Source organism: Ylistrum balloti, unplaced genomic scaffold, assembly GCF_031769215.1.
Source record: "Ylistrum balloti isolate Yb309-2 unplaced genomic scaffold, AGI_CSIRO_Ybal_v1 Utg370866, whole genome shotgun sequence".
Classification (NCBI taxonomy): domain Eukaryota; kingdom Metazoa; phylum Mollusca; class Bivalvia; order Pectinida; family Pectinidae; genus Ylistrum; species Ylistrum balloti.
The window spans coordinates 110,861-132,972 of NW_026782495.1; the positions used below are offsets into that span (position 1 = coordinate 110,861).

At 37.0% G+C, this 22,112-nt stretch overlaps 1 protein-coding gene across 1 annotated transcript in view; it reads right to left on the bottom strand.

Moving 5' to 3' along the window:
• Nucleotides 1-1,591: 1,591 nt before the first annotated feature.
• The window catches only part of LOC132559145 (somatomedin-B and thrombospondin type-1 domain-containing protein-like), a 58,485-nt gene continuing 37,964 nt past the window's right edge, over nucleotides 1,592-22,112 (bottom strand). Inside the window, exons 3-4 of the mRNA XM_060223754.1 lie at nucleotides 12,524-12,647; nucleotides 1,592-5,864 (exon numbers count right to left, since the gene is read on the bottom strand). Of these exons, the coding sequence (XP_060079737.1) occupies nucleotides 5,573-5,864; nucleotides 12,524-12,647 (416 nt within the window). The 3' untranslated portion in view covers nucleotides 1,592-5,572. The remainder of the gene's footprint in view (nucleotides 5,865-12,523; nucleotides 12,648-22,112) is intronic.

Here is a 22,112-nt window from a genome sequence, read left to right on the forward strand (position 1 = left end):
GACATCGTCACGCATGACTGATTTTAGGGTAGATTGTAGAATGTTTTCCAATTATTCCTAATTTTACTTTTAAAGTACAAACTGTCTTCCGATGTTGAATTCTCTAAGCCAAATGAAGCTTATTTGAAGTAAGCATTTATTTTTTTACCTTATTTTTTAAATTTTGTTGCCCGATAGTCTGTAAAACAACAGCGATATGTTGGAAGATATTCTCGTTGAGTATGCATTGTCAAATCCATTCAACAATTGAAATTTCTTGGAATATTACTAAGTATAGCTGGTTGAGAGGCATATACCAATGCTTCGCAGACACATTCCTTTGGAAAATAAAACAGCGGTAGTCTCAGTTTCTCAGTTAAGTAGATATTTTATTAGCTGTGTTAACTCAAAGGAAACCCACAATAGTCCTCTATCATCCAACAAGCTGTCAAATCGGATACAGATGATTCAGCTCCATATAATGTAATATCCACACACAGCATTTCGTACCACTACATGATAACTACTCAAGATCAGTAAATGTATATTCCTTTCCCACAATATCATATAGAGTATAGGACTAAGAACGTACCGTCGACCCTGAAACTTCGTCTTCCTTGTGGCACGCTCATAGAGTTACTCTAACGATACAGGATCGTCAGGGGAAGGGGGTAGGGGGTGGGGGCAAGAGTTTAGCTAACATTCAGATGACACAAATGAAGGGACATTAAGGGATATAATGTTTTAAAGGAACGTTGCTATATTTGTCCTGTATTGTAAATACTCCGTCAGTCATCACTTAATCATACTGTCGATAGAGTTACCAAACCATTTTTGCGGCATCATTTCTGAAAGTTCTCCAGTATTTTTCAAGTCTATAAATGTTCGAGGGGTGCAGAGAACGAAAGTGATTGTAACCACTGGAGTATAGAGGATGGTTCCAGGGGTACAGAAAACGAAAGTGATTGTAACCCCTAGTGCATAGAGGATGGTTCCAGGGGTGCAGAGAGCGAAAGCGATGGTAACCCCTGGTGTATCGAGGATGGTTCCAGGGGTGCAGAGAGCGAAAGTGATGGTTACCCCTGGAGTATAGAGGATGGTTCCAGGGGTACAGAGAGTGAAAGTGATGGTAACCCCTGGAGTATAGAGGATGGTTCCAGGGGTGCAGAGAGCGAAAGTGATGGTTACCCCTGGAGTATAGAGGATGGTTCCAGGAGTGCAGAGAGCGAAAGTGATGGTTACCCCTGGAGTATAGAGGATGGTTCCAGGGGTACAGAGAGTGAAAGTGATGGTTACCCCTGGAGTATAGAGGATGGTTCCAGGGGTACAGAGAGCGAAAGTGATGGTTACCCCTGGAGTATAGAGGATGGTTCCAGGCGTACAGAGAGTGAAGGTGATTGTAACCCCTGGAGTATAGAGATAAATTCGGTCTTTATAAAGTTGGCAGTATCGATTATTTACAGTAAATATTGAAGACAGGTGGCATTTTCCAACCAATGAGAAGGTTACACCCACAAAAGGTTCCAAAAGCTACGACAATAGGCTGAAACCTTTACCGTTAGATGTGGCCTAAAACGACAAAACATCAAAACAACAAAATAAGGTCTAACTCTTTGTTCGATTATATTTATGGTTTTAATACAGAAAAATCCCCTTACAGCCGTACAAAATGGACACGTGGTACTGAAGCTACTAGCCAGAGTTGATGGTGAACCGATACACTGGACGTCCAACACTAGTGGCTTTACTAGACCTATCATTTGAGTGGCCACAGAGTGGCAAACTTAATACAATGACAGGATCATCACAAACGATTTGCGGACCAGGTGTAGTGAAAATGTTCCAGAGATTTTTACGTGTTAAAATTGGTCACAAAATCTTAAAACTGAATAAAAAAGTCAGTATAAACACTTCTGATAATTCTTATATGTCCTCAGTATTGCATGCATAAGCTTAAATATTAATTTCAACACAAGTTCACACACATTTAAAATTAACCCCAAAAACGGTTTCGCTGAGAAATATATTTCTATTCACTGTTAAACTGAACATTAAGCCAGAGTATACTCAACAATGCTGTAGCATGACTTGTTGTTGATGTGTGTAACATAACGTCACTTGTTGTTGATGTGTGTAACATCACGTGACTTGTTGTTGATGTGTGTAACATCACGTGACTTTTTGTTGATGTGTGTAACATCACGTGACTTTGTGTTGTTGTGTATAACATCACGTGACTTGGTATTGATGTGTGTGTAATATCACGTGACTTGGTGTTGATGTGTGAAACATAACATGACTTGGATTTTTTTTGTGAAATAGCACATGACTTGACACAATAAACATGTATGAGCCAGGAAATTTAAAACTACAAGCGTCACTTTAGTCGCTATTCTAAATCATCCAAACTTGATTTACATCATAATGAGAGAGTGTTTTATCACCAGCTTTAAATCTCTTAAAAGTGACCCTCCCAAAAAACTGAATTTCATAAAATATCAATTGACACCACACAACATTTGTACAAAAACAATATTAAAAACAGTGGCTTGAAACTAGACTTAAACTGGATTAAAAAAACTCTAGTCAAATTCTGTCAGTTTTGACATTTTTCCAGTATTATAATATGTGAAGAAAAACACTCAACCTTCAGTTCTAAAGTGAAGCTGTGCGACTCCATGTAGGGAATTAGTTTGCTTGTAGTGCAATGGAAGTCAAAGTTAGAACGGAAATAGCTACTGGTAGTTTAAATATAATAGTTACTTATATCCCATGATTTATGTATAAATTGCTCTAAACCGATACCCGATATTCCATTTTTAATTTGGTTTCTTTCTTATAAATCAGGATCTGAAAAAAGTGTTTTCACACAAAACTTCTTTAAAAAAAACTTAATTTAAGTGTTGATTATAAACGTACAACCCTTAACTTACCTAAACTGTCATCCTCACCTGATCAGCTTCCTTTATTTATTTTTTTAAATCTGCATTTATCGTGACAACATATATAGAATAATGAATGAGTGTCAACATAAGATCCTTCTGTAGGGTAGAAACAAATTCCTTCTATTTATCAGACACATAATACACACTACATCAAATCTACCATTAGCAGTGGGGATTATTTACAATAAATAACAATGGTTTTCATGCACAGAAAATATTAACAAAAATAGCTTCAAGGTGACCTTTATAAAAACTCACCCTATGTAGAGGGTTATATATGGTTATTGGTGAACGTTTGTCCTTACAAAATATCGGGACAACACGAGACAAATCTACAAATCTACTTTCGTTTTAGGTATATATATGCTAAAAAAAATGTATATAAATGATTTTATCAAATGATGTTATGATAAATCAATGTTAAAAATCAAATATAAACAATGTAAGCATGTTAAAAATTCCACTATAAACTCTATATCATTTTGATTTTGAAATTCTACGTCAAATTTCACATATTTCAAACTTACATACTGCAATGCTTTGCAGTCTAATATTGATCTACTATCTATAAAAGTTTCCTTTAGTAAAATATGTATAAAAACACTGTTTCTGCAAACTTTACACACACATATATATAAATTTGTGTCTGTTTTTATATATATATAAACGTTCTATATATGATACTGTACTGTACCTACTGGCCTAAATCGCGAGGTAGCCATACCACTATGGACAGGGGGGATAACTCATTAAAAGCCAAAGCTCAATCGTTGTTTTTGCAATCATTTAAATGCACACTTTTTAATTCTTGTATAACTGTTTTACCTGATTTTAAAATGATATCATAAACAAGAACTGTGTAAAAAACAAAAAAAATGGGCGAGATGTAAGCAAGAGTTATTTCCCTTCCTGCCTTACAGGTGAAATAAGACTTTGTTCCCGCAGAAATTAATACTTAAGTCATGTGTAATTGGGTTAGGTAACCATGACGACGACCAGGACAGTAATGTTACCACATAGTGAAATGATACCAAAGCCAATTATGAAAGGAAATGAAACCAAATTTGAGAGAAAATCTGCAGACTGGGAAATGTTACACTTCCGAATAGTAGCACTGCTGCCAAGACTGTGAAACCTGATGTTACTGAGGAGAGCCAGAATCAGCACCTGGGACTCACCTGTTCACACTAATTTCTAGTAAAACTTTTGTTTAATTATATCAGTTTTCAATTTGATTATTTTAAAACTCTGTAAACAGATTTCAATTTTCCATATCTAGGTTGACCGTTGACCAAGTGATGCTTTCCATTTTTTTTTTTTTCTTTAACAAATATAAAACATGATTCCATATCATATCCCTGACTGAAGTTTAAGTTAATGAATGATCCTCGCTAGTGTGTTATACTGATACAATCTGTTTCTAGCTAAACTTTCACCTATGACTTTTGGGTGGGAAGGAGATGCTGTATTTATGTAATTATCCCCTGAGGCTGCCAGGCGTGCCTCACATTCCATTGTCTGGAGCCTAATATCAACAATGCTTTAAGTCTTACATTTACTGGTGCTACATGGCATGAACCAGATCTGTTAACCTATCACTCTCTGTGGCAATAGAACCAAACTTGTCAATCCTGTAGAGTGTCTACAGTACCAGACATTTCTACAGCAGGAGAAACAGATCTGTCAACTTGTAAAGAGTCTACAGTACCAGACATTTCTAAAGCAGGAGAAACAGATCTGTCAATTTGTGAAATGTCTACAGTACCAGACATTTCTACAGCAGGAGAAACAGATCTGTCAACTTGTGAAATGTCTACAGTACCAGACATTTCTACAGCAGGAGAAACAGATCTGTCAACTTGTAAAGAGTCTACAGTACCAGACATTTCTACAGCAGGAGAAACAGATCTGTCAACTTGTAAAGAGTCTACAGTACCAGACATTTCTACAGCAGGAGAAACAGATATGTCAACTTGTAAAGAGTTTACAGTACCAGACATTTCTACAGCAGGAGAAACAAATCTGTCAACTTGTAAAGAGTCTACAGTACCAGACATTTCTACAGCAGGAGAAACAGATCTGTCAACTTGTAAAGAGTCTACAGTACCAGACATTTCTACAGCAGGAGAAACAAATCTGTCAACTTGTAAAGAGTCTACAGTACCAGACATTTCTACAGCAGGAGAAACAGATCTGTCAACTTGTAAAGAGTCTACAGTACCAGACATTTCTACAGCAGGAGAAACAAATCTGTCAACTTGTAAAGAGTCTACAGTACCAGACATTTCTACAGCAGGAGAAACAGATATGTCAACTTGTAAAGAGTTTACAGTACCAGACATTTCTACAGCAGGAGAAACAGATCTGTCAACTTGTAAAGAGTCTACAGTACCAGACATTTCTACAGCAGGAGAAACAAATCTGTCAACTTGTAAAGAGTCTACAGTACCAGACATTTCTACAGCAGGAGAGACAACTTGTAAAGTCTCACCTAAACAGTATATATATAATTTATATGGCTTTTCATACAATGTTCCAAATATGGTCATGTTTGGAGTCAGTCATATCAACTCAGAAATTTAATATCACAATCATATGTGAGAGATTTACAGGCAATAAAAACGATTGGAATAGGCCCAATCCTGGAGTTAGACAAGGATGAAATCGCTGTCCCCGTAAACATTACAAGTACAGGGACTATGAATTTCTTCCATTATCCATTTGCCATGACAATGATGTACGTCCAGGGCCTTCCAGTGAGTTGGTCGACGGTACACTCCATGTCCTTTACAACGCAGACCTGCCTCTTTGTCCATGGCGAAGGGTTGACACTCCACACACACTTTGTTTCCTGGCTGAAGTTTGTTGGCCCATGTTTTACCAAAGTCGGTTGTGTTACAGTGACGGTTCGACTCCACAATCTTGTAATGGCTGCAGTAACTGTAAATATTAATAACAGCATTATAATAACTTCTGGTTCTGTCACATCAATCACAATCAAGGTCATAATTCATGTAATCAAGGTCACATTTCATGTAATCAAGGTCACAATTTGTGTAATCAGAGGGATCTCAGCAGCCACCATTGTCTGATCTTTAGATTTTCTTTAAAATAGATCTTTCTCCTTCTTTTCACTTCTTTCCTGTTATTGCTCATAATTACAGGAAAACTGACAAATGGTCACCTGACTAATATTAACTGAACTGAAAAAAGTCATCACTTTGTAAGCAATATCTTTATCACTTTGTAAGCAATATCTTTATCACTTTATAAGTAATATCTTTATCACTTTATAAGTAATATCTTTATCACTTTATAAGTAATATCTTTATCACTTTATATGGTAAATTTCATCCCCTTCCCATGGGGGCATGTGAGACCTTGGGGTCATCAAGTTCACAATTTTGGTAATTTAAGCACCTTAAGATGCTTTCATCCAAGAACAGCATTTGATTCTGCCATATCTGGGTGTTTAGAGGAAGATTTTTTAAAATTTGAGCCAATTGATTCCTTTTGACCTCACCCATCTATTCCTTTGGGGTCACTGAGGATCACTATGTGCATACCATGAAGTTGTCATCCTTTGGTTTGGGAATATATCCGTTATAAATTAAAAAATTACTCAAATGCTCAAAAATGTAATTTTCCTGTATAAACTATAGCAAACTCAGGAGAAATATGAGACCCCAGGGTAATGAAATTCACAATGAAGACCATTTGATTCTCCCCTATATGGACTTTGAGAGACTTTTGAGAAATTGAAAATTTATAGTTTACAGACTCATGACTGATGACCCATGATGCTAGACAAAGACAATCGTAATAGGTCACTATGAGATTTTGTGTCATGTGACATTACACGAGATCTAAGAGGGATCTTGGTGCCTACCATTGTTTGATCTTTATATGTTCTTTTAAAGTTGGATCTTTTCCCTTCTTTTTTTTATTTTCTGCTTTTGCTCATAATTAAATAATCTTTAACCATTTTAAAGACAGTCACCTGTTAACATTTTTTGTTTTTCTAATCAGTCACAAGAACTAACAGGCACAATAAGGGACCAAGCCAGAGGAAGAGTGATCCATCCACTATATCACAAGAAATAGGGATAACAAACTTTCATTGTAAAAAATGACGGCAGTCTGTCGGCCATTTTGTGTTTCCAATCAAACTCAAAATCCAATTGGCTCAAGTAAGGACCAAGGGGAACTCACATATGAAATCTGAGAGAGATCTACCAGGTTCTAAAGAATTAGCAACCACAAACTTTCATTGTAAATATCCAAGATGGCCACCTGTTTTTCTGATTAGTCACAAAATCAGATAGACATTAACTGGGAACCAAGTGAAACCGAAAAAAACAAATTTCAGAAACTTCCATCAAAAATTTCATTGGTACACAAAATGCACTGATGTCATATGTACACAAACACTACTGATGTCATATGTACACAAACACTACTGATGTCATATTTACACAAACACTACTGATGTCATATATATGTACAGTACACAAACACTACTGATGTCATATGTACACCAACACTACTGATGTCATGTGTACACAAACACTACTGATGTCATATGTACAGTACACAAACACTACTGATGTCATATGTACACAAACACTACTGATGTCATATGTACACAAACACTACTGATGTTATATGTACAGTACACAAACACTACTGATGTCATATGTACAGTACACAAACACTACTGATGTCATATGTACACAAACACTACTGATGTCATATGTACACAAACACTACTGATGTCATATGTACAGTACACCAACACTACTGATGTCATATGTACACCAACACTACTGATGTCATATGTACACCAACACTACTGATGTCATATGTACACCAACACTACTGATGTCATATGTACACAAACACTACTGATGTCATATGTACACCAACACTACTGATGTCATATGTACACAAACACTACTGATGTTATATGTACAGTACACAAACACTACTGATGTCATATGTACAGTACACAAACACTACTGATGTCATATGTACACAAACACTACTGATGTCATATGTACACAAACACTACTGATGTCATATGTACAGTACACCAACACTACTGATGTCATATGTACACCAACACTACTGATGTCATATGTACACCAACACTACTGATGTCATATGTACACCAACACTACTGATGTCATATGTACACAAACACTACTGATGTCATATGTACACCAACACTACTGATGTCATATGTACACAAACACTACTGATGTTATATGTACAGTACACAAACACTACTGATGTCATATGTACAGTACACAAACACTACTGATGTCATATGTACACCAACACTACTGATGTCATATGTACACCAACACTACTGATGTCATATGTACACCAACACTACTGATGTCATATGTACACCAACACTACTGATGTCATATGTACACAAACACTACTGATGTCATATGTACACCAACACTACTGATGTCATATGTACACAAACACTACTGATGTTATATGTACAGTACACAAACACTACTGATGTCATATGTACAGTACACAAACACTACTGATGTCATATGTACACAAACACTACTGATGTCATATGTACACAAACACTACTGATGTCATATGTACAGTACACCAACACTACTGATGTCATATGTACACCAACACTACTGATGTCATATGTACACCAACACTACTGATGTCATATGTACACCAACACTACTGATGTCATATGTACACAAACACTACTGATGTCATATGTACACCAACACTACTGATGTCATATGTACACAAACACTACTGATGTTATATGTACAGTACACAAACACTACTGATGTCATATGTACAGTACACAAACACTACTGATGTCATATGTACACAAACACTACTGATGTCATATGTACACAAACACTACTGATGTCATACATGTAGATACATAAACATTTCTGGTGTCATATTTAAACACACACAACCCTAATGTTTATGTTGTGGGGTTCTGTCGATCTCTTGTACACCAACTTTGTGCTGTGGATGTGTGAACACACAGAATGACTATAACCAAGGTGTTGTTGTTTCATTTTTGCCCTTGTTTGAGTTGTATACAGATAACTCCAGTCTACTCTGTGATCTGTGAGGTACCCACTACATGTAAAGTACATTAACTCATTAAATACCTGTTTATCATCATGACCTCTGACCTCTCAATGATAAATCTCAGCAAACAACAACCACTAACACTGAGACAAAAAATAACACCGTCCTCATATTCTGCGGTGGTAAGTTTTATCAGAGAGAGACATCCCCATATCCTTTAGGCTCAACTTCTACATGTGTGTACACAGTTTGAGGAAAAGAAAATGTGTTATTTAAAATCAAAATAAATAAGCTTGACATCAATAAATACTTCTATGATAATACTAAGCTAATTCATACATGTTTTTGTGACAAATCCTGACAGGAGTTCACTTACATTTGTTTTTGTGTCAAGTCCAAATAGGAGCTAATTTACATGTATTCTGGTGAAAATCTAGACAGGAGCCAATTTACTATGTTTTTGTGACATATCCTTTCAGGGTGTAATGTACACGTTCTTGTGACAAAATCCTGGAAGAGTTATTATCAAATCCAGGGAGATAAGAGTCCAAAGAAAATGAGATAACTAAGTCAAAAGCAGTATCATACAACAATCTCACTTGTTTTCGTGAGCCATGTGTCTATGGTTTACATACATGGAGTTTAAGAGAACTTATTAAAAGATTTCATTCCTTAAGATTAAGGATACTTATAAGTAAGTGAAACTGAAAAGCATTATAAAGAACAATTCTGTGAGGACAGTATTAATGAGAAGAATATTCACTGGACAGAAAAGCAGCAGAGCAGAAATATACCAAGTTAATAAAAGAAGCAAACAATTATGTAGATGATGAGGTAGAATTAAACTGCAGCCTTGTAATTACCACCAATTACTGTCAGTGCTGCCACCACAGACTTCTACACCTGTTAGACACACCACACATGGCTTCAACATGCCTTAACATATAATTCAGCTATACTACACATTCTGTAACTAATAACAAGTGTCAGATTTTGTCAGATTATATAATTGTCTAGCTCTCCGTCTGGTATCTAATACTTCCTCTTGTATCTATAAGTTGATCTGGTATCTAGTATTCCCCCTGGTATCTAGTACTCCCCCCTGGTATCTAGTACTCCCCCTGGTATCTAGTACTCCCCCTGGTATCTAGTACTCCCCCCTGGTATCTAGTACTCCCCCCTGGTATCTAGTGCTCCCCTCTGGTATCTAGTACTCCCCCCTGGTATCTAGTACTCAACCTGGTATCTAGTGCTCCCCTCTGGTATCTAGTACTCCCCCCTGGTATCTAGTACTCAACCTGGTATCCAGTACTCTCCCCTGGTATCTAGTACTCCCCTCTGGTATCTAGTACTCCCCCCTGGTATCTAATACTCAACCTGGTATCTAGTACTCCCCCCTGGTATCTAGTACTCCCTCTGGTATCTAGTACTCCCCCTGGTATCTAGTACTCCCCTCTGGTATCTAGTACTCCCCACTGGTATCTAGTACTCAACCTGGTATCCAGTACTCCCCTCTGGTATCTAGTACTCCCCTCTGGTATCTAGTACTCAACCTGGTATCTAGTACTCCCCCCTGGTATCTAGTACTCCCCCCTGGTATCTAGTACTCCCCCTGGTATCTAGAACTCCCCCTTGTACTCCCCCTGGTATCTAGTACTCCCCCTGGTATCTAGAACTCCCCCTTGTACTCCCCCTGGTATCTAGTACTCCCTCTGGTATCTAGTACTCCCCCCTGGTATCTAGTACTCCCCCTGGTATCTAGTACTCCCCCTGGTATCTAGTACTCCCCCTGGTATCTAGTACTCCCTCTGGTATCTAGTACTCCCCTCTGGTATCTAGTACTCCCCCTGCTATCTAGAACTCCCCCTTGTACTCCACCTGGTATCTAGAACTCCCCCCTGGTATCTAGTACTCAACCTGGTATCTAGTACTCCCCCCTGGTATCTAGTACTCCCCCCTGGTATCTAGTACTCCCCCTGGTATCTAGAACTCCCCCTTGTACTCCCCCTGGTATCTAGAACTCCCACTTGTACTACCCCTGGTATCTAGAACTCCACCTTGTACTCCCCCTGGTATCTAGTACTCCCCCTGGTATCTAGTATTCCCTCTGGTATCTAGTACACCTTCTAGCATCTAGAACTCCCCCTTGTACTCCCCCTGGTATCTAGTACTCCCTCTGGTAACTAGTACTCCCCCCTGGTATCAAGTACTCCCCCCTGGTATCTAGTACTCCCCCCTGGTATCTAGTACTCCCCCTGGTATCTAGTACTCCCCCCTGGTATCTAGTACTCCCCCTGGTATCTAGTACTCCCCTCTGGTATCTAGTACTCCCCTCTGGTATCTAGTACTCCCCTTTGTTATCTGGTACTCCCTTATACTTGGTTGAGATCTATCTCTGTAGGTGAGTATGTGACTTATATGGGTTGAGATCTATCTCTGTATCTAGAACTCCCCCTTGTCTGAGATCTATCTCTGTAGGTGAGTATATGACTTATACTTGTCTGAGATCTATCTCTGTAGGTGAGTATGTGACTTATATTCGGTTGAGATCTATCTCTGTAGGTGAGTATATGACTTATACTTGTTTGAGATCTATCTCTGTAGGTGAGTATATGACTTATACTTGTTTGAGATCTATCTCTGTAGGTGAGTATATGACTTATACTTGTTTGAGATCTATCTCTGTAGGTGAGTATATGACTTATACTTGTTTGAGATCTATCTCTGTAGGTGAGTATATGACTTATACTTGTCTGAGATCTATCTCTGTAGGTGAGTATGTGACTTATATTCGGTTGAGATCTATCTCTGTAGGTGAGTATATGACTTATACTTGTTTGAGATCTATCTCTGTAGGTGAGTATGTGACTTATATTCGGTTGAGATCTATCTCTGTAGGTGAGTATATGACTTATACTTGTTTGAGATCTATCTCTGTAGGTGAGTATATGACTTATACTTGTTTGAGATCTATCTCTGTAGGTGAGTATATGACTTATACTTGTTTGAGATCTATCTCTGTAGGTGAGTATATGACTTATACTTGTTTGAGATCTATCTCTGTAGGTGAGTATATGACTTATACTTGTTTGAGATCTATCTCTGTAGGTGAGTATATGACTTATACTTGTTTGAGATCTATCTCTGTAGGTGAGTATATGACTTATACTTGTCTGAGATCTATCTCTGTAGGTGAGTATGTGACTTATATTCGGTTGAGATCTATCTCTGTAGGTGAGTATGTGACTTATACTTGTTTGAGATCTATCTCTGTAGGTGAGTATATGACTTATACTTGTTTGAGATCTATCTCTGTAGGTGAGTATGTGACTTATATTCGGTTGAGATCTATCTCTGTAGGTGAGTATATGACTTATACTTGTCTGAGATCTATCTCTGTAGGTGAGTATGTGACTTATATTCGGTTGAGATCTATCTCTGTAGGTGAGTATGTGACTTATATTCGGTTGAGATCTATCTCTGTAGGTGAGTATGTGACTTACGCTGGTCGGACAGGAACCTCATTACTGACTCTAGAAAAGAGATTTTTCCTGATGTCCTGATTTGGGTCATACTGTTTGTCGGTCCTGAAAATTCCAAACTCAGCTGGGAGAATTTTTCCTATTTCTGAAATTACAGAAAAAAATGCAGGTACATTAATATATAATGTTAGAAGTTATGTTAAGCTAGCTGGAGAAAAGAATTTATTCAATGCAAGTTTGCCAGGTTTTTTTACCTCATCACTGTGCAACAAGACTGTACGACCCCTTACTGGATTATCTTTCAATTCCCATGGCCAAAGCATGCTATTACAATTTGGTTGGAATCATCCCAATAATTTGAGAGGAGATGTGTCATTCCAATTTAAAACAAATCAGCCGCTTTGATCCTCTTTACAATCCTGCCCCCTCCAAACACCTTGGAGGTTCAGGCACATCTAGTACCATCACTAAAGGATAAATATCTTCAACATTATTTTATGAAATGTCAGCCTATTTTTACATTACAAATCTTCATGGTTATAAACAAGATATCCCATGGTGATCCTGATGCCCACCATTGGAAATCTTTATTTCTCAGAGGGATCTTGGTTCCCACCATTAAAAATCTTTATTTCTCAGAGGCATCTTGTTTCCCACCATTAAAAATCTTTATTTCTCCGAGGGATCTTGTTTCTCACCATTAAAAATCTTTATTTCTCAGAGGGATCTTGTTTCCCACCATTAAAAATCTTCATTTCTCAGAGGGATCTTGTTTCTCACCATTAAAAATCTTCATTTCTCAGAGGGATCTTGTTTCCCACCATTAAAAATCTTTATTTTAAAAATCTTTATTTCTCAGAGGGATCTTGTTTCCCACCATTAAAAATCTTCATTTCTCAGAGGGATCTTGTTTCTCACCATTAAAAATCTTCATTTCTCAGAGGGATCTTGTTTCTCACCATTAAAAATCTTCATTTCTCAGAGGGATCTTGTTTCCCACCATTAAAAATCTTTATTTCTCAGAGGGATCTTGTTTCTCACTATTAGGTGATCTTTACTGATTCTATACAAGAATGATCTTGTCTCTATTTTCTTCTTTTCCCCTTAAACATTTGAGATTACTGCATATGAAACATACGATCTAACATGAACTTCAGGAGAAATAGCAATAAACTTCAACTGCCAAATTAATGATAAGTTTCTCTTATCTGTCATTGAAACAGCATGATAAACTAAGGGCCAGGGAAACCCACACATCAAGTTGGAGAAATATCTCTGCCGTATATTTTAAAAAAAAGAGCAACAACAAACTTCAACTGTCAAAATCCAAGATGGATGCCTGTCGGCCATATTGTTTCTCTGATCAGACTCACATTAAATAAGCAAAGTTAGTAACAGAGGGAAACCAGAAATTGATTAAAGATGGTCAAAGCTCACCTAATAAAATATAAGGAACTCTCATCTTCTCACATTAATATTTTTTTAAGAACAGTGACAATGTGTTTCGATAATGAGGCTACATAACAAAAATAAGAGCACAACATCATGATGGAGAGAAAAGACAGAGTGAGTTTGTTTCTTGTTTATCGTAAAATCTGTTAGCAGCCATGATAAGATGATTCTTTAAAGCATAAATCTACAAGATACATGTAATACAGAAAGATACTGACAACAGAACTAACACAGAATCCAGTACAATGTTCAGTCTGAAAAGTTTCTCATGTTTTCATCGTTACATGTCTTATCTACAAAGCATCATTGGATTTGAAGGCTAATTATAGCTGCCTAATTTGCATATTATCTTGTCAGTCTCACATTAAGATCACATAATGATTTCCTTCATTAATCATGTAATAAGGAATCTTTCAAAACTCAGTGATTTATAGCATTGAATTAGGAATATAGACTTAACTCCGTGGAATACAGTATTCATTTAGGAATATAGACTTAACTCCGTGGAATACAGTATTCATTTAGGAATATAGACTTTAACTCCGTGGAATACAGTATTCATTTAGGAATATAGACTTAACTCCGTGGAATACAGTATTCATTTAGGAATATAGACTTTAACTCCGTGGAATACAGTATTCATTTAGGAATATAGACTTAACTCCGTGGAATACAGTATTCATTTAGGAATATAGACTTTAACTCCGTGGAATACAGTATTCATTTAGGAATATAGACTTAACTCCGTGGAATACAGTATTCATTTAGGAATATAGACTTTAACTCCGTGGAATACAGTATTCATTTAGGAATATAGACTTAACTCCGTGGAATACAGTATTCATTTAGGAATATAGACTTTAACTCCGTGGAATACAGTATTCATTTAGGAATATAGACTTTAACTCCGTGGAATACAGTATTCATTTAGGAATATAGACTTAACTCCGTGGAATACAGTATTCATTTAGGAATATAGACTTTAACTCCGTGGAATACAGTATTCATTTAGGAATATAGACTTAACTCCGTGGAATACAGTATTCATTTAGGAATATAGACTTTAACTCCGTGGAATACAGTATTCATTAAGGAATATAGACTTTAACTCCGTGGAATACAGTATTCATTTAGGAATATAGACTTAACTCCGTGGAATACAGTATTCATTTAGGAATATAGACTTTAACTTGTACTTTAAACAATTACATTGGAAACTAGATATTTTCTTCATTGGAGAAGTTTTAACAAATTTGACCCTTGTGACCTTGGGCCTATTGTTTTTCAACAGTTATGAAACACTTATACCAACTTATTTATATACATGGTCAGTCAGATGGATGGTAGATTTGAAAAAAGTGTTGTTCATGTTTGACCAACAGAAAAATTAATACACACATATAAAAGATATTTTGTGAACAAATCAAATGAGATGAAAAATTTATGAATTACTGGTACCACAATACTGAGGCCTCACACAGAACAGATTTTAAAAAGTCAGAATCCCTACCTCAACATAAACCATATGTTTTATACACTCAGCACATGCTATCTACCAAATTCTGTTCTGTTTTTGCCATTACAGATGTGTAATCACTGGTTATAGGGATATTCTGGGCTATGTAAACACAGACTTGATGCTCAATCCCAACTTTTTCAAAAGTTAAATGTTGAAATTAATGGTGGTTAGGAATGCCATCACGCACTTCAAATGTGTACCGACAGAAATTAGGGAAACACAAAAATCTCTGCTTGTCACAGATTTATGGTATTACAAGGGAAACATAACAATCTCTCAGTGACACAGATTTACACTGTTACAGGGGACACATAACAATCCCTCAGTGACACAGATTTACACTGTTACAGGGGAAACATAACAATCCCACAGTGACACAGATTTACACTGTGTTACAGGGGACACATAACAATCCCTCAGTGACACAGATTTACTGTTACAGGGGACAAATAACAATTTTCTCAATGACATAGAGTTACACTGTGTTACAGGGGACACATAACAATCTCTCAGTGACACAGATTTACACTGTGTTAAAGGGGACACATAACAATCCATCAGTGACATAGAGTTACACTGTGTTACAGGGGACACATAACAATCTCTCAGTGACACAGATTTACACTGTGTTACAGGGGACACATAACAATCTCTCAGTGACACAGATTTACACTGTGTTACAGGGGACACATAACAATTCCTCAGTGACACAGATTTACACTGTGTTACAGGGGACACATAACAATCCCTCAGTGACACAGATTTACACTGTGTTACAGGGGACACATAACAATCCCTCAGTGACACAGATTTACACTGTGTTACAGGGGACACATAACAATCCCTCAGTGACACAGATTTACACTGTTACAGATACTCTTGTGCTGCTTAGTTGTACAAAATGCTTAGTATAACAGGAAATGAAGAGAGGTTTGGCCTGTTTCATGAGCTTGTTTGTCCGTGAGAAATTTATGTTAAATGTCTGAATTATTATCTCTCTAAAGTAAACTTTTAGGGAAGTTAGGAAGGTTGAAGGTATCATAGGACTACATTTTACATTATACAGGTCAAGGGTCACAATAAAGGTCATGAAATATGACTTGTAGAGTTGTGACTTCAAAAATTCTGTTAATTTCTATTATCGTTAGAGCTATTTATAGTAACAGCAACCTACTTTCTGACCACAGAAGATTGAAAAGAGTTAATGTTTGTGAATGAAATTCAACCTGCAGAGCAATGACGTCAAAACTTCTGTCAATTTTTCTTTACAAGAACAGTGATCGGGCGAGGGACAGCAGAAGGTTGAAACACAAACATGTATGAGAGGTGATGTTAGTGAAGCCTTGTGTAAAGTTTCATGACAATTGGAAAATAACTGCAGTCTGAACGGCACTGTCAAGCAGCTGTGACCTATTTTTTGACAGCACAAGAGGTTATATTAGTGAGCAACTATGTAAAGTTTCATGACAATCATATCTGCTTTCTGTAGAATCATTGGTGACACATACTTAGGTACAATGAGATCCCTCTATACCTACACAACAGTATAAAAGCAGCCTTATTTAGGTTAGAGTGCAAATTTAAACTCAACAGTAATTTTTCAGTCTGCAACACCTGTAGGGAATTTTAAGTACTGGAATGGACTTTCTACCAAATCCCTTTTTATAAACAACACTAACAATGTGTATACAGACAGGTAAAGTTGTCTGAGTCAACCACAGCCAAACTTCTCAGTTTCATACCTGCCACCCACCAGGATCAAATAACTTAAAATTCCATGATAATTTCTACTGCCGATCAAATAACATATAATTTGGTGCTTTAATAGAATTTTTTTAATGTGATTTTTTTTCCTTCAAACAATTTTGCAATAGTATTATTTATTAAATTTCAAGCATTCAGTGCCTGCTTTATCCAATAAACACACCAAGGAGAAAGACTTGCTAATCTAACTCAGCATTTTTAGAGAATGACAAAATCTTGTCAAGAATGTAACACCTGTTGATGTAGGCCAGGTAACTGACCTGAGATTAACGAAGCACACCTTAACACAAATGTCCAGGGGTCTAGTTCCCTCAGGGACAAAGACAGCGGACATGTTCACTACACTCTGACCTTGTCTAATTGTTTCTGTCCCTGTTATGGTGACAATGATGTTGACTTGCTTTGTGTCATCAGACAGAGCTACCTATGGGAAGAAATGTGATTTTCTTTGTTAAGTCAGTTTACTCTTTTTTCATGTCAGTTTCTTTATGTCAGGTCCATACTCCAAAATCTTCACACAAACATCCTATATCTACTATATCTACACCACACAGACTCCCTATATCTACACCACACAGACTCCCTATATCTACACCACACAGACTCCCTATATCTACACCACACAGACTCCCTATATCTACACCACACAGACTCCCTATATCTACACCACACAGACTCCCTATATCTACATCTACACCACACAGACTCCCTATATCTACATCTACACCACACAGACTCCCTATATCTACACCACACAGACTCCCTATATCTACACCACACAGACTCCCTACATCTACACCACACAGACTCCCTATATCTACATCTACACCACACAGACTCCCTATATCTACACCACACAGACTCCCTATACACCACACAGATCTATATCTACACCACACAGACTCCCTATATCTACACCACACAGACTCCCTATATCTACATCTACACCACACAGACTCCCTATATCTACATCTACACCACACAGACTCCCTATATCTACACCACACAGACTCCCTATATCTACACCACACAGACTCCCTATATCTACACCACACAGACTCCCTATATCTACACCACACAGACTCCCTATATCTACATCTACACCACACAGACTCCCTATATCTACACCACACAGACTCCCTATATCTACATCTACACCACACAGACTCCCTACATCTACACCACACAGACTCCCTATATCTACACCACACAGATTCCCTATAGTAATCATCATCAATTTGAAGCTTCATAACCTCGACATTATAAATTGTCAGCACCAATGAGCAACTTTATAAACTTGGTCATATAAATCATTATCAATGAAAAGCTTACTAAACTTGGTCACATAAATCATTGTCAATGAAAAGCTTACTAAACTTGGTCACATAAATCATTGTCAATGAAAAGCTTACTAAACTTGGTCACATAAATCATTGTCAATGAAAAGCTTACTAAACTTGGTCACATAAATCATGGTAATTGAAAAGCTTACTAAACTTGGTCATATAAATCATTATCAATGAAAAGCTTACTAAACTTGGTCACATAAATCATTGTCAATGAAAAGCTTGATAACCTTGGTCCTATGAATTGTCATTATCAGTGGTCCCCTGTGTGGTATTCTGTGCACACTAATTACAGCTATACAACAACTGCTTGTATTTTACGGTCCATTTATCATATTGAATCAAAATACAACTGTAGAGAATGTATACCCTTTATATGTTCTAGACATATTTGATAGAATTTCATTTAAATAACCTTGTCAAATAAAATATTCTCACAACATTGTTTTGGTTCCCTTGCTTAGTCAACTTACAGAATATATTTTTGATATACGTAACAATCAAAGAACAGAAGTAAACATACAAACTAAATATACTTACATCAGAAATCCAGCTTTTCATCAAATCTAAAATTGGCATTACCCCGGTAGTTTCAATTTGAGTTTTATCAAAAATTTATCAAAAAATTTGAGATATCTATCTGGTGATACTGCCTCACTGAGATATCTATAGTGATACTGCATCACTGTGATATCTATCTGGTGATATTGCCTCACTGAGAAATCTATAGTGATACTACCTCACTGAGATATCTATAGTGATACTGTCTCACTGAGAAATCTATAGTGATACTGTCTCACTGAGAAATCTATAGTGATACTGCCTCACTGAGATATCTATAGTGATACTACCTCACTGAGATATCTATCTGGTGATACTGCCTCACTGAGATATCTATAGTGATACTACCTCACTTTGATATCTATAGTGATACTGCCTCACTGAGATATCTATAGTGATACTGTCTCACTGAGAAATCTATAGTGATACTACCTCACTTTGATATCTATAGTGATACTACCTCACTGAGATATCTATAGTGATACTGCCTCACTGAGATATCTATAGTGATACTGCCTCACTGAGATACCTATCTGCTGATACTACCTCACTGAGATATCTATAGTGATACTGCCTCACTGAGATATCTATAGTGATACTACCTCACTGTGATATCTATAGTGATACTGCCTCACTGAGATATCTATCTGGTGATACTGCCTCACTGAGATATCTATAGTGATACTGCCTCACTGTGATATCTATCTGGTGATACTGCCTCACTGAGATATCTATAGTGATACTACCTCACTGTGATATCTATCTGGTGATACTGCCTCACTGAGATATCTATAGTGATACTGCCTCACTGAGATATCTATAGTGATACTGCCTCACTGTGATATCTATCTGGTGATACTGCCTCACTGAGATATCTATAGTGATACTACCTCACTGTGATATCTATCTGGTGATACTGCCTCACTGAGATATCTATAGTGATACTGCCTCACTGAGATATCTATAGTGATACTGCCGCACTGAGATATCTATAGTGATACTGTCTCACTGAGATATCTATCTGGTGATACTGTCTCACTGTGATACCTATCTGCTGATACTACCTCACTGAGATATCTATAGTGATACTGCCTCACTGAGATATCTATAGTGATACTGCCTCACTGAGAAATCTATAGTGATACTACCTCACTGAGATATCTATAGTGATACTGTCTCACTGAGATATCTATAGTGATACTGTCTCATTGAGATATCTATAGTGATACTGCCTCACTGAGATATCTATAGTGATACTGCCTCACTGAGATATCTATAGTGATACTACCTCACTGAGATATCTATAGTGATACTGCCTCACTGAGATATCTATAGTGATACTGCCTCACTGTGATATCTATCTGGTGATACTGCCTCACTGAGATATCTATCTGGTGATACTGTCTCACTGAGATATCTATAGTGATAGTGCCTCACTGTGATATCTATCTGGTGATACTGCCTCACTGAGATATCTATAGTGATACTACCTCACTTTGATATCTATCTGGTGATACTGCCTCACTGAGATATCTATAGAGATACCGTCTCACTGAGATATCTATAGTGATACTGCCTCACTGTGATATCTATCTGGTGATACTGCCTCACTGTGATATCTATCTGCTGATACTACCTCAGTGAGATATCTATCTGGTGATACTACCTCACTGAGATATCTATCTGGTGATACTGCCTCACTGAGATATCTATAGTGATACTACCTCACTGAGATATCTATCTGGTGATACTGCCTCACTGAGATATCTATAGTGATACTGCCTCACTGAGATATCTATAGTGATACTACCTCACTGAGATATCTATCTGGTGATACTGCCTCACTGAGATATCTATAGTGATACTGCCTCACTGAGATATCTATAGTGATACTGCCTCACTGAGATATCTATAGTGATACTACCTCACTGAGATATCTATCTGGTGATACTGCCTCACTGAGATATCTATAGTGATACTGCCTCACTGAGATATCTATAGTGATACTACCTCACTGAGATATCTATCTGGTGATACTGCCTCACTGAGATATCTATCTGGTGATACTGCCTCACTGAGATATCTATAGTGATACTGCCTCACTGAGAAATCTATAGTGATACTACCTCACTGAGATATATATAGTGATACTACCTCACTGAGATATCTATAGCATTATAATTCAGGTTTACACCATTGTCCACAAATTTAACTACATCTGCATTATAATTCAGGTGTACACATTCATCCACGAAAAAAAATCTTCATTGTGCTGAAAAGAAATTTAATCTGAAGGAATTTCAAGCATGTTTCTGACCTCTCTATCATGCCCCTAACAGTATGCTTTTGATGATGGACAAACAATAAGAACTACCGGGTACGTCTGATCAGGTGACCTCAGGTGTTAGACTGACTGATCTCTGTGTTAATACAGCCCTGTCCTAGAGCTCATTGTGAATACAGAAGTTCTTATTTTTTTTTATTTGCCTCACGTTAAATTAAATACAAAAGAAAAATTCTTGTTTTTGAATAATTTCATTTGTATGAACCTCATGATAACACACTGAAACATCAATTAATTTTCTATGTTTCTTCTATAATACTTCTTTAAGGTGAAGGAATTCAGTAACATTATATCCTCCATTAAAATCAGACAATAAAACAATAGAACAAGTCTTATATCAAACAACAAGAGATCTGTAGGGCCTGTATCAGTCAATTGGTTTTGTTTGGCTGAAATGTCTTTATCTAAACTAAAAGAGATGTAGCTTTAAGTTTGATATCTATTTCCCTATAAGGTTACACCCCCCTCTTCCTGATCCAGTGCATAGTTCTGGAAAAGACATTGTTAATGGCAATATAAGTAAATTGCCCCCTTTTGCCCCCAATGGAAACTGAAATCCAATAGATGACGAAGAAGAAATAATAGTTTTTAAAATTGTTGACTGATCACAGACAGACAGACAGA